This window comes from Castanea sativa, chromosome 12, assembly GCF_040712315.1.
Source record: "Castanea sativa cultivar Marrone di Chiusa Pesio chromosome 12, ASM4071231v1".
NCBI classification, from domain to species: Eukaryota; Viridiplantae; Streptophyta; class Magnoliopsida; order Fagales; family Fagaceae; genus Castanea; species Castanea sativa.
The window spans coordinates 2,851,579-2,866,430 of NC_134024.1; the positions used below are offsets into that span (position 1 = coordinate 2,851,579).

The 14,852-nt window shown below is 32.5% G+C and overlaps 1 protein-coding gene across 5 annotated transcripts in view; it reads right to left on the reverse strand.

Moving 5' to 3' along the window:
* Nucleotides 1-14,395, reverse strand: part of LOC142618895 (TMV resistance protein N-like) — a 69,345-nt gene extending 54,950 nt beyond the window's left edge. Inside the window, exons 1-9 of one of the 5 annotated variants that reach the window (XM_075791946.1) lie at nt 13,735-14,395; nt 7,959-9,051; nt 7,592-7,807; nt 5,638-7,484; nt 4,847-4,906; nt 3,720-4,129; nt 2,222-2,330; nt 759-1,026; nt 348-510 (exon numbers count right to left, since the gene is read on the reverse strand). In XM_075791946.1, the coding sequence (XP_075648061.1) occupies nt 5,649-7,484; nt 7,592-7,807; nt 7,959-9,051; nt 13,735-14,255 (3,666 nt within the window). In that variant the 5' untranslated portion in view covers nt 14,256-14,395 and the 3' untranslated portion in view covers nt 348-510; nt 759-1,026; nt 2,222-2,330; ... (1 more) ...; nt 4,847-4,906; nt 5,638-5,648. Of the gene's footprint in view, nt 1-347; nt 511-758; nt 1,027-2,221; nt 2,331-3,719; nt 4,143-4,846; nt 4,907-5,637; nt 7,485-7,591; nt 7,808-7,958; nt 9,052-13,734 lie in introns of all 5 variants that reach the window. The other 4 variants (XM_075791948.1, XM_075791945.1, XM_075791944.1 and 1 more) reach the window with 4 other exon arrangements.
* Nucleotides 14,396-14,852: the final 457 nt, after the last annotated feature.

Below are 14,852 nucleotides of genomic sequence, written 5' to 3' on the forward strand. Positions count from 1 at the left end.
TAGAGAACATAATATATTCCTGTTTTTGAAAATTAAGATCCTCCATCCACTGAGCCAACCACTGCTTCAAAGAGCAAGGAGAAATGAACTCAGTTCTAAGGATCAAATCTGTCCAAACAATACAGCCCAAGCAAGATTGCACTTCTGGAATAAATTAACCAAGTTTTCCTCTTCCTCACATAATTATTATCACTCACTATGTTTCATTTCACTATTCTGTTTTAAATTTTTAATAAGTAAGTCCTCATGCCGAACTTCCACATAATAATTATTAACTTCAAAGGAAGCTTCAATTCCCACAGATGTCTCCATCTAAGAGCTGTGACCCTCCAATGAGAATCCATTACCTGAGTTCCCCCTACTTTCAATGGTAGCCTAATTTTGATATCGACCACGTGTTACATCGAGGCCATATTTGCTTATTAGTAGCTCCTCAGCTTGAGATAGGGGTGGCTAAAATTTGAGCAGTCACTTCACTACTTCAGGAGAGTATTGTTGCCTAACCAGGTCCTGTTTCCAAGTCAAAGTGTAAAGATAACTTTAAATACCTATTAATAGATGTAGATTTTTTTGACTTCCCTAAAAAAAATATAAAATTCTCAAAAATTAATGACATTGATTATCAAAGTGTAGCATCTTTTTCCAGTATAAAATATAATACATTTGGCTAAAATAACAAACCCCATGGGAAGAAAGTGAGAAAAGTTAAATTCTAGATGTAGTACAACAACGATAGCAACTAGAACAGGAGTGCTTACCAATCTAAGTAGGCTACCTTCTCCAATTTTCAACCTTGTCTACAGAGTTGCTTGCTTGCTTGAGTCTGATTACTGTAAGGACAAATATGGCTCAGATGATATGGTTAGTGATATATAATCAAGTTTGTTGTATGGTTGGGTTTCTCTACTGTCTACTGCTGTCCTTTAATTCTAATTCTAGTCGAGTCTCTTTGACAGGGTGTAAGCTAATTAAGTTACGATTTTGAGATAGGCCTTTTGGTTTGTTTCTGCTCTGCCTGATCATGATCTGAAATGGGCAGGACAACATTCAGTCAATAATTTGTTTCAGAGTGAAGGTTTTAGAAAGGTAGAAAAAATTTCAAGTACATCAAGAGGCAAAAGCACAAAAGTTTTGTGCAGTTAAAAAATTAAGAGCTGTTTCATATTAAAAAGAGTTTTAAACTGTTAAATTCATGTCATAGCACTTATTTTCTTTTAAACTCGACGGGGATGTATGTATGTATGTATGTATGTATCTCCTAGTAACAAAACACAGAGGAAAAAGTCGTTACTTTTAAATGGGATTGAAATATTATTTAGGTCTCACCAATGCTTCTACACAAGCATTACATGGTACAATGACAAGAATGATGATTTCCTTACATTGCAGAATAAAAGCAGCACATGGCTTAAGGCCATTTAGTACTGCTTACATTTCAATATTCAATTATGATAAATCACTGATCCATCACAGCATGTCTAACAATTGAACAATTTATAGTCATTCATAACATTTATTTGGTGAAGATAAATTAAATTAATTGCTTTTAGCTTTGAAGATGGTCTCCTATGAGAGATTAATATTTAGTTAGTTATTACACATTTATTTACATATAGGCACAAGCTTAGGTTCCAAATGATGATAGCTTAAGAAAATTATGAAAAACATAACTTATGCTGGTGCAGATCACTCAATTATGAACAATGTTGATGATACTTGGATATATCAGGAACTCAGTTGAATGATTTGGTCAATGAGGAAATTTTGCATATCTACATTATTTCCTCATAAAATGTAAATTATGATCAAACTCTGAATGTTTGAAATTTTAAACATATGAGAGTTACATTACCAATGTCCTCAAACATGTAATACAAAATCATTTTTATAACATCTTTAATTGTTATCCTACATTAAAATAAGAAAAATATCAAAGCAAAACAAGAATAGAAAAATCAGTCATTCTCTTAAACAGGAAAAAGCACTTTTTTGGTTAAAGGTGGGTACATAGCTATAGATAATCTTCAATGAGAAAGCTAGATGCTACATCTAGCTAGAATCATTTTAATTGCGATCTATACATGAGCTCACATATACGATAAGAAATGACATAATGATTAACTCAGATTATAATGTTTGCAATGGCATGCATATATTGTTTTTGCACTTAGAAAATTTTTAAAACGATAAACTATATAGGCAACAAGAGTGCAGATTTTACCTTGCAATCTATTATGGCTAGCAAAAATCAGAAGCATAAAATGGGTTGAACTTGCCTTCTTGTCTCTTGGCCATGTGACAGTTTCTCCTCATGAACAAGTCCAATAATCCTACATCAAGGGGGCAACCAACCCAAACAACTAACACAATCAGTGAACCAAAATTACTCTAATCATTTTTTATTTTGTAAAACTATGTTTTTTTTTTTTTTTTTTTTTTTTTGTGGATTAAATGAGTAGCTTCAAGAAGGGAGGTGATTTTTTTTTTTTATCAATTATACCAATCCATAAGATTTAATAATATGCATTAATTAGCTAGGTGCACAAATTTGTGTTATTTGATCAAGGAAACAGAACAGATGAGAGTAGGAATAAGTGATCAAAATGAAGCTAATACACAGATAGTAAAATTATATTTTTAAGTTAATATTAGTTAAGTACATGTGTCCAAAGGAAGGGGAAAAGAAAAGATAATGCAGAGCAACCCATGAAAAGCTTTGATTGAGAAGAAAAAGCAATGACTTACAGGTAATATAGAGAAAAAGTTGACTAAGAAAAAAGACAAGAAGTTCAACAATCTTCAATGATGTTGTTGTTGGAATAAGTGCCAATAGCAAAGCTAAGCCGCAGCTCGCAAATACTTTTTAGAATTTAAAATAAAACCAAACAAAGTTTTGAGCATCCAGAAATATTTACGTCTTCAAGCAACTTTAAATTAAAGAGTGTTCTCGATAGACATGTAAGACTATTGCAATCTCTTACATTCAAAAAAGCGAGGCCGTTCAAATGCCCAATTGATGTCGGTAGTTTTGTAATAGCAATTCCATCCAATTAAACTTTCAATACACATTGCATGTTTTTCCCAAATTCTGGAAATTTTTTTTATTAAAATTTTTGAGCATCCAAAAAGAATAAGGGTTTCAAGAGACTTCATTTCAAACTTGTTTCAAAGAGTTTTTAATTTTTACAACCTTTCAGACTAAGAAGAGTTAGGTTGTTATGAACTCCAGTTGATGGGTGCAACTTGGATAAATTTAAACAATCTTCAAGAACCAATTTCTCAAGGACTAGGACTTCGGTGAAGACGGGTTTCAGTAAGTTTTAGAGGCTTGCTTAATCGGATGGATTTTAACCTCTGAAATAACCAAAAAAAAAAGAAAAAGAAAGATTCAACAAAACCTTATAGTTTAAAAAAAAAAAAAAAAAAAAAATTGTGTCAGGTGCCTAAATTACCTTTGAGCCTTGTGATTACTTGGTATATAATTTGGAGGATAGAAAATACCATTGAGCTAACCAGCTCATTGGCAATTTTGACTGTCTATTAACATGTGATGAATATCTACTAAACATGAACAGTTTTGCTGAAAGTAACTCTAAAGTACCACTATTGAAACAAATTGGCTATATATTATCCAGACTGCTAAATTTAACTCTCTAGTAATAGAGTTACAAGCCCAAAAAATGTTCATAAAAGAGTTAGAAGCAAGAGTAACCACTAACCAGGGCTCTAGCCTCATTGGTGACTCCCGTGCACAGCAAATGTACACCACTCGTGTTCTCTAACTTCCTTGCACTCGTGTTCTTCAGTCAGCACAGCAAGTTCCCAAGGAACCTTCTTCTATTCCACAGGTTCTCCAATTTTCCACTAACCAAAACAAGCCGGGAAAATATGCTTCTCAAACAGTAAGCTTCCACTCGTTTGCATACAGCATTACTGGAACAGCTTGAGAAATTATCTGCCAGCCCATTATTTAGCTACATAGGCAAAACAACCCCATTTGCATTTGCTCTGCCAGTGCCCCTCAATTGTCAGCAACACTTGCCATCCCTCCACGACTGGACACACTCGCTTTGGGACTCTCCAGTAGTTACTCTAATCAACATGTTGTGCATCATAGGCTTGTGCATACCTACAAAACAAAGCTTTACTGAGCATTAGCATGATAAGTACACTTTTTTGCACCCTCAAACATCACTGTGTTGAGGTTATACAGCCCAAGCAAGACTGTGCTTCAGGAATAAACGATCCAAGTTGTCTCCCTCCTTGCATAAGACACTTGGTTTCACTCACTAAGTTGTGTTGTATGAGGCCATAGCAGCTTATCAGTAACTCCACAGTTTGAGCTAGGGATAGCTAAAATTTGAGCAGCCACTTCGGGAGAGTATAGCTCTCTACTCAGGTCCTGTTTTCAAGCCAAAGTGTAAAGATAAGTTTAAATACCTATTAATAGTAGTAGCTTATTTTGAATTAATTGAGGGATTCCTAAAGTATGGTTTTTATAACCTAGCAAAATAATATTTTTTGTATTATTGAAAAACATTGACACACACATACATGACTAAACTTAAATTCTGGACAAACACATCAAAATAAAACTATAGGATCTTTCCACTACAAAACACAATACATCAGACTAAAAAGACAAAACCAAGCCAAAAAATATGACAACTTAAATTGTGGATGTAAGGCATCAAAACAACAATACATCTAGAGCAGGGCATACTAATCCAAGTAGGATGCCTTCTCTATTTTTCAACCTTTTCTGCACAGTTGCTTGCCTGATTGACTATGCACCAGAGAATTGGGTTAGTAATTTATGGCTAAGTTTGTTGTACGCTTAGGTTACCTATGGAGATAAGTCTTCTGGTTTGTTTTATCCTGTGAAATAAGCATGAACAGTTTTGCCCTGGTCATGATTTGAAATGGGTAAGTACAAATTTCAGTCAATAATTTTATTCAGAGTTAATGTTCATAATAAGAATTTTCAGAGCAAAACTAAACTAAAAGGAACAAGAACAGAAAACTCAGCTATTCTCTTAAACAGAAAAAGAAAAAAGAAAAAAAAAAAAGCATTTTCTTTGGTTGAAGGTTAGTACACAACTTAAGAGAACTTTCAACTAAGGAGGAAGCTAGATACTACCCCTAGCTAGACTAATCATTCTGACTGCGATATATGCATGACTTCACATATATAATATGTATCGATATAAAAATTAATTTTGATTTTAATGTTTGCAGTGGCATGCATATAATGTTTTTGCACCTTGAAAAATTTTAAATCAATGACGAGAGAAATTACAAAGCATTCAACGGACTGCACTTATCTTTTTGTCTCTTGGCCATGTGACAGATTCACCTCATGAAATAGTCCAATAATCCAACATCAAGGGGGCAACCAGCACAAGCAACACAATCACTAAACCAAGATGACCCTAATCATTGTTTATTTCATAAGACTCTGTTTTTTTATAAGCATATCAAATTAGCTAGGAGTATTGCCATTCTTTGTTTCAAATTGCTCTCATTGACAACTCTAGTCAAACATGTGGTGGGCAATCCATTAATAAATGTACACTAAAAGAAAAAGAAAAAGAAAAAGAAAATGCAGAAACCAATAGAGGAAAGACGATGACTTACTGAAAAGTTGATTAAGCGTCGGGGTTACTGTCATTAGATTCGTCCCAATCGCTTAACTCCTCATCACATTCCTTGTACTCACTTGACTCCTCACAATCTGATTTACCATGGGCTTCTGTGTGCCTTTTAATCCTTTTTGGGTTTGTTATGTCATTAGAGCTTCCTTCTCCACTGGGTCCAACCCCATTGTAATCATCATGACTGCGCTTGACTTCGTGACATTCCACTGCCACTGACGAATTGCCGAAATTATGATGGAGAACATCCATGCCATCATAAAGAGTGATGTCGTTGTTGCTATACTGGACCATTGTTCGGTCAAGATCTTCTATGTCTTTCTTGTATATCATTCGGAACCCCCATTTTTTTACCTTCAACCTTAAAATATCGTCTTCAATTTTGATTCTAATCTGACTGAATCCATTCACGTCATCTTCCCACAATAATTTATTAAATTCCATGTTGAAGTATTGAGGAGTCAGATAGACTAGCCAAAGCTGATCTGACGAAGCCTTACCAATTGAGGTAGAGTTACAAATATAAATTCTTTTTCCATTGGCTATCAACCAATAGCTAAGAGAGGGGTATGGATTATCATGCGTACAAAACAAAACGCAAATAGCAATTCCCACTTCCTTACACAAATGAGAAGGTAGTTTTATTTTCACTTCATTCCTTATGCTAAACCACTCAGGAATTTTACTTCCAGGAATAACAATGTTATATTCCTTTTCTAGGAATAAGAGAGGGAGAGAGGGAGAGAGCTTGAGAGATTTTTTTATCCCTGAGATAAACCTGTCTATGTAGCTTTGATTGTCAGCCAATTGAAAGCAATTATGAAGACCAAGAGATGGTTCCAATGAATCGCTTGGTTTTATTGGATCTGCTAACATTTCCAGTGAGATACAACCTTCTGCCTCAACCCATTCAATATTCAATGGAAGCTTTGGCAATGATCGAAGACTTGTGCACTTATTCAAGTTCATCCATGTTAATTTCGAAAGTCGAATGATGCTTTCCGGAAGGCAAACAAAATCATTTCCACTTAGATCTAACCGTTCTAAAGAGAATAAGGAACCAATATCATTGGAGATTGCCTTGAGATTGCAATCATATAAGCACAAATGGGTCAAAGAAGACGCACCTGATAGAGAAGAGAATAGCAAGTCCATGGGACGAGGACTAGTTGGCATTGAATAAAACGGGAGGAGCTCATACCACAATTTATTAGATGATAACCCCTTGCATTGAAAAAAAGATAGCGAATCAAGATTTTTTAAGAGACCAATGGAAGAAGGGACCTTTCTTATAGTAGTGTTGCCCAAAGCCAACGACCTTAGACTTCTGGCATTCCCTAGGTTCTCTGGCAGTCTATCTAGTTTTGAGCATCCATCAAGATCGACTCTTCTAATCAACTTTAAATTAAAAATGGTATCAGGTAAATGCATAAGATTTTTGCAATTACGTAAATCCAACCAATCAAGGTCAGTCAAATGCTCAATCGACGTAGGCAGTGTTGTAATTGCAGTATCTCCTAAATAAAGGCTCTGTACATGTTTCATGTTTTTGCTGAATTCTGGAATTTTTTTTATTTTAGAGCACCGACAAAGATTGAGTTCCGTAAGACACTCCATTTCAAACTTCCTTGGAAGACTTGTGAGGTTCTTACACCCATTTAAATTAAGAATAGTAATCTTTTTATGAATTCCAATTGATGGGTGAATCCTACGTAAATTTATACAATCTTTAAGAACCATACTCTTAAGATTTGGGACTTCAATGATGCCTGGGGCTTCAATAAGTTTTGGAGATTCACTCAGCTTAATGGATTTCAAATTCTCAAAACTCTGTTAAAAGCCAAAAAAGAAAAAAGAAAAAAGAAAAAGAGAAACAATTAGCTTCTACAAACAAACTTATTATATATAAAAAAATAGTATAAGGGTACCTAAATTACCTTTGATTGGAAATTTGATGTCAACGATTTTGAAGGGTACCCTCTCCAATCAAGAACTCTTAAGCTATTAGGAAGATGTTTGAGATCATGCATAAGTTGAACACCACAAATTTTAAGCAATTTTAAATCTTGCATCTTTGAAAAGGCTTTAGGATTCCAATATACCTTTTTTGGTTCATTCAACTCTAGTACTATGCCTTGAATTTCCTTTGTTACCTATTAATAAGAATAAGAGGGATTAGTATAAAATGTATTATATTATTACTAGACTAATATAATTTAAACTCCATATCATTCTTTCTAAAAAAAAATATATGTTGAATAATAAAATAAGATATATGCTTAGTTTCTTTCAATAATCCCTTACCGTATTTATTGTCAACACATTGTCAATATCCTCAAACAACCACAATCTACTACGTTTCCCAGGGTCTTTAGGACACTCTTGATGAACTATATCTCGGCCCATTTCTTGTAGTAAATCATGCATCCACAATTGATTTTCTTGCAATTTTACTAGAGATTTATCAATAAGAACCCTTAATCCAATCTTAGGATAAAGCCCAAGATAGTCTAGTATTTTTATGACAATATCTTGATGCACGTGATTAAAAAAACATGCAATATTTAAGAAAATTTCCTGTTCTATTGGTTGTAGTCCATCAAAACTTATTTGAAGCACATCGAGAATTCTTCTTTCAGGAAATACATTGAGCCTATCCAATCCATTTTGCCATTCATCAATGTTTTTTCCGAACAAGAAAGAACCCAAAACTTCAAGGGCCAAAGGAAGACCCTTAGAATAATTTACAAAAGCTTGAGATAGCTTTCCATAATCTTCAGGTGGATGGTCCATTTTCAAAGCTTTCAAACTAAAAAGTTGAAGAGCTTCCTCATGATTCAAGACTTCAGCCTCATATATTTCTTTTACTTCATGCGACACCAACAAATGCTTATCTCTTGTTGTTATCATAACTCTACTACTTGAACCAAACCAACAATTCTCCCCAACTAACTTCTTCAATTGGTCTAATTCAGTTACATCATCAAGAACAAGAAGAATCTTTTTATTACGTAATCTATGTTTTATCATGAGAACTCCATTATGAACATTGTGTACCTTCAAATCTCCATCATTTAAAAGTTCCCTCAAAAGTATTTGTTGTATCTTATGTAAACCACATTTTTTAGATTCTTCCCTAATATTAGCGATAAAACTACAAGCTTCAAATTTATTGGAAATCATACCATAAACAACTCTAGCAAGAGTTGTCTTACCCATTCCTCCTGTTCCCAAAATTCCTATAATGCGAACATCATTTGATTCCATAGCTAAGTGTGACTTCAATTTCTCAACTCGGGTTTTTATTCCTATTAGTCCAACAGTATCGGTTGAGAATGTATTACTCAATTTATTTAATATCTCTTTCACAATGACTTTGATACATTTCGCCTCAGACCTACATAAAAGAGAGAATAATAAGCTGTGAATCTGAATCTACCAGTGCAGGATATATCCATAATATTAATTTAGTAGATATATGGCATTAAGTTTAGTTTGTTAAAACTGAATTTGGAACGAATAGATGGAATCGAATGCTTCTTTTTTATATTGTTTTTTATAATAATGTAATTTAACGCTTCGAGCCAAAATCCAAAGAGCTACCCATATAAGTTAAACTACCCATATAGATATTGGGTTATCAACTTACCATCGTTCATTTTTAGCAATACAATTATGAACTGTTCCTTGATTCCTTTCTTAATTTTCATAAATAATTGTCGTTGAAATTTCCTAGATTTTACATCTTCAATCTTTAACATGTTTTATACCTCTTTATGTGTAATTTCATATGAAATGATCTTGGCCTTCCAAACTAGAGCTAATTTACAGGGAGTAAGCAAGAAGAAGAAAATCTATGAACCGGAGGGAAAACGAGCAGCAGAATATTTAGAAATGACGAAATTCAATGTCATCATCCAACCCATTGCTTACGATAGCAATGGTCATTAATAAGTGTAGCAATGTTAGGGACAAATTTTTTTTTTACAATTTTTGCTACAATTTGTTATGTGGCGAATTATGAGTGGTGAAGGTGTGGACCCACCATTTGACCTCCACCATTCACAGCTTGTCATGTGACAAGTTGTGAAATTTTTTGTGTTCTTAGCATTTTCCTTAATAAGTCTACTAAATCTATCAAAAAAATCATTATAATAAAATATAAGAAATAAAAGAGCCGACTAAATAGCCTTGTTGACCATTAGTCTTGTTTATTTGTCTTGTACATCAAATCATTAACTGTTTTAATTGTTTCAATTGTCGCCCTTAATAAGTTACTGTTAACTACAAATAACATAAATTGTGACTTATGCCTGCCTAAAAATATTATTCCATGCAAAATTACAATATATTTGGTACAATATATAAGAGTTTTAGAATTATATAACAATCGGTCATTTAGTTATTGTCTCCAAAACATTCACATTAAAATTAACTATTATTAAAGCTCATGTCAAAATCACATCAAATCATATATTATAATCCTTAAAATTAGGGTTAATTAAACCAACATTCCTTGAGATTTATTGAGATGACACTCGTCCCAACAACATTTATATTAAATAACACTCATTCCTCTTGAGGTTTCTATAAATCTAACATGTAAATCCTACTTTCCTGCTCTAGATGGAAGATGTGCCACAAGACATTACTCATGTACTTTAGGCAATTTAGCCTTGTTTGATTAATGAAGTTCATTTGTCTTCTTCTCAAAAAAAAGAAAAAAAAAAAAGAAAAAGAGTCATACTTGATAAATCTCCATATTCATAGATGAACCCATATAAGTGTGATCCTTCCTGCTTGGACAATACACAGGACATGACAACTTAAATGTCTTATTTGTGATGTTGAGTTTATTCTTTGCTATTTATATAATGTGAGAAATTTATACATAGCTTTTATTTATGTTAAGATCTATAGGACTTTTTTATTTGTTGTATTATTGTAGAAATTTGATTTATGTTATACTTGCTTTAAATAACTTTTTTCATGGTTAGATCCTAAAGAAATTTTACTTCTTCATGAATTTATCTTGAATTAGGATTGTTAGGTTCTAAATATTTAGTCTTAAATGTTTAGGTTCTAAATATGTTGTATGTTGGAAAACCAAGAACAAAAACTAGTCTAGAATAAGATCTTAGTGTCTTTGAAGTGGTTTAGACATTGCTCAAGTTGATATAAGTCAAGATTCAAGGACGTACAAGCTGCAGAAAAATGAATTTAACAACTGAAGAGCTCGACCGATCGAGAGAGACCTTTAACCGATCGAACTGCAATTTGCTAAATTTTAATTGATTTGAAGCACTTTTTTTGTTAAAATTTTAGTTTGCCTAATTATATATATATATATATATTTAATTTCAATAACTCCTTCACTATTTTTTAAATGTAATTAAGTATGGATCGATTCCAAAAGATAACAATTTTTTCTTCAACCTTTTTTCCCTCTCACATCCCACCATTTAAGATTTTTTTTGGGGTATCTTTTTAATTTGACAAGTTTAAGACTTTAAGCTCATCATATTCTTTTCTCAAAAAAAAAAAAAAAAAAAAAAGCTCATCATATTCTGTACTTCAAATTTTGTCATTTACTTTTTAAAATATGAAACCAACAAAAATTCATGTTTTTGCAAGGCTAAAAATGGGCTAGAGATCTATATTTTTGTTGTTGTTTGGGTTTAATTTTGTTGTTTGTTGGACTAATTTTTATTTGGACAAAATTTAGCTACAAAACCAATTGTAGCCTAAGGCTACAAACTACTCTAATAAACTGACATGGGTAAAAAATGGCATATGTATTACACATGATTACTTAAATAAACTTAATCCAACTAACCCTAATTAACCACATTACCTATTAAAAAAAAAAAACTAAAAACCTAAAAGGACAAAACATATAATCTCTCTCTCTCTCTTTCTCTCTCTCTCATCGAAGAAACCTAACTCCCAAAACTAGAGACCCAAACCCTCGTGTCTCCTTTGTTGGTCGGCCAACCCAAACCCTCTGTCTCCACCACCGGCCAACACAATAAAGTTGTTAATAAAAATTACAATGACAAGATGGGACTTTCACTAGAAAATTCTTCCTAATCCAAATCCAAAATTGCAATTAGAACTGAGATCAAATAGAGGATGGCAGTTTATGCATTCACAAGTCGTCAATCACATTAACCCTTCATGAATTCCAATGGCAATGTGAGTCCAATTTCAACCACTTAAGTTTCATGATCATGAAGAACAAGAACATTATCCTAGAGGTGAGATAACCTGCAGTATATTCTAATCACATACTTCACCTAAGTACCTTAATCCGAACTCTATGTTCAGTAACTACAAATCCAACTCATGTAGACGTGAGGATCTGTGCTATTCCAAAACTACATCATAAAAAATTCACTTTTGTCAACTACGCATCAGAGTCCTTAGTTCTCCACTATTAAGGTTCAGGAAAGAAAAACAAAAAAGAACTTTGACAAATCTTCAATTTCTCATCACTTACACAGACAAGGCCAAAGAAAGATTCTATTATTTATTCTAAGGTGTCTACAAAAGCGAAAGGATCTCAAACTGATTTGAAGTTGGCCGGCGGTGGAAATAGAGGGTATGGGTTGGCTGGCTGATGGTAGAGACAGGAGGGTTTGGGTCTCTGGTTTTGGGAGCTGGGTTTTTTCGATGAAAGAAATAGAGAGAGAGAGATTATACATTTTGTCCTTTTTATGTTTTTATGTTTTCTATAGGTGTTATAATTACCTAGGGTTAGTTGGGATAAATTTACTTAAGTAATTATGTGCGATGTACATGTCATTTTTTACGTATGTTAATTTATTAGAGCAGTTTGTAGCCATAAATTACAACTGGTTTTGTAACTAAACTTTGTCTTTATTTTATGTTCGGGCTCAGGATCATACTAGGGGGCCGAGATGAAGTTGGGCCAAATGCTAAAATTCCATGTAAACATAGAGTATTCACCTAGTCTTACTTTTATTATATATATTTTTTTATTCTTATATATATATATATATATATATATAAATATATATATATATATATATATATATATATATATATATATTTATATCTTTGTGTTCACCTAGTTTTACTTTTATTATATCTTTTTTTCATTCTTTATGTTTAAAGTTTTCTACCATTTCAAATTTTTTTTTTAAAAAAAAGTTTTCTAAATGAGATAGCTTTATTGACTGGGTGGTACAAGAGACACAAATTGCAAATAAAGTAAAAAAAAAAGAAGTTCGAATACACATTTACACACGCTTGAAAGAGTACGATTTTGGTTGAAATGACTTAGGGTCACAGTTATAGTTGCTTGTAGAATTATAAATAAAAAAAAAAAGCATTACATTTTAATTAATCAAGCACGAAATTCGTTTGCTACTTTGTTTGTTTTCGATGAAAAATCTTGTATAAATATAGTTTTTGTTGTTCTTCAATATTTTGTAACATCAGAAAATATATGTTAATTGAAAATTATATTTGGTCAACAAAAAAATTATAGCTTATTTTTAAAGATGGTCCTTCACTAATTTTTTTGGAAAACACCTCTAACGAACAAAAATAAAAGAAGTGAAGAAATTTTTTTTAGCCCATTTACCAATATAGAAAAATGAGATAATATTATAAAAAATACTTTTTAAAAAATGACTTATTTTTAAAAATTATCATTACCGAAATAAACAAAACATATGTCAGATAATGTAAAGTCAAGTAGTGTAAAAGTACATAAATATTATAGATATCTTGTAAATTTATATTGACATTATTTATTTTGTATTTACTTTTTTACTTTTTTTTTTTTTTTTTCTTTACCTATCTTGGAAATGAAAGGAGAGGGAATGTTAGTTTTTGAATACGAAAGAAAGAGAAATTTTTTTAAAAAAAATCAAGAAAAATTAATGTGAAATAGTTTGTGAAATAGATAATTTGATGCAGAGTATTTTAAAAAATAAGATAAAAAAAAATAGATTTTTATACTAAATTAGAAATAACTTTTTATAGAAGATGCACATGCTTTATACGTGTGTAACAGTGTAAAAAATGCTACTAAAAAAATACACGATCTTACCTTTGATGTGGCAGTAAATGCTTGCCGGATAATTTCCCCACTTCTCTCATAGCGACCTTCCATTTCTGGATCTTCTCTCCGTTGATTCTGTCATTTTTCTGATGTTCATTAAAGGCTTTTTCAAACGGCCCAGTCTGGTTCCGTACATCGGAGGGATCTACGTGGTAAAAGACGGGCACCACTTTAAGTTGCTTATTTTTTTTGCATTCAACAATTTCAGCAAGTTCATCCAAGCACCACCTGGAATCAGCGTATTTTTCTGAGAAAACAATGATTGCAAACTGGGATTCTTCTACTGCTTGTATGAGCTCAGAAGCAATGACTTGTCCTAGTTGGAGTTTTTCACTGTCTCTAAAGACGTCAATGCCTCTCAATCTAAATGCCTCGTATAAATGGTCTGTAAAGCTATGGCGGGTGTCCTCACCCCGAAAACTGAGAAAAACATCATAGTTTGAACCAGGAATTGAAGAAGGAGATGATGATGATGATGAGGAAGGTGTTTTAGAGCTAGTGGAAGCCATTGGAAACTTAGTAACTAGCTTTTTTGTGGAAAAGTTACAAAGAAAGTTGCAGAACAAAGAAAATGGAAACCTGGAAAGAGAGTTATCAGAGCTTTATGAGATCTTACTTTCTGTAAGTAGAATGCCCTATTGCAAGGATCGTCTAGCTAGCTCTATTAGAGAAAAATGAGAAGCAGAGGAAGAAGATAAGGATGGGGGAATATAAAGGTGGAAGAAGATAAGGGTGAAAGGAAACGTGTGGTTGAGAAAAAAGAGAAAAGTAAAAAAAATAAAAATAAAAATAAAAATAAAAGGTAAAGTGGAATACGTGTCCATGCAAGGAAAATTAAAAAATAAAAATTACAAATGAATTAGGATATAATAAATTACCACAAAAGTTACAAATCTTTTATTAGGTTAGGATTAACCACAACTAAAAGTAAATAGAATTGTGAAAATATTGCTATATTTTATCGTTTTTTCAGATTTTTTAAATTAGTGTTATTTTTTTTAGAAAAAAAAAAAAAAAAGATATCGAAAGGCTTGCACTTGGCTTAGAACGCAGCACAGCAACCTGCAGACTGCGGTGTGAACGTGGCTTAGCATTAAAATTAGGGA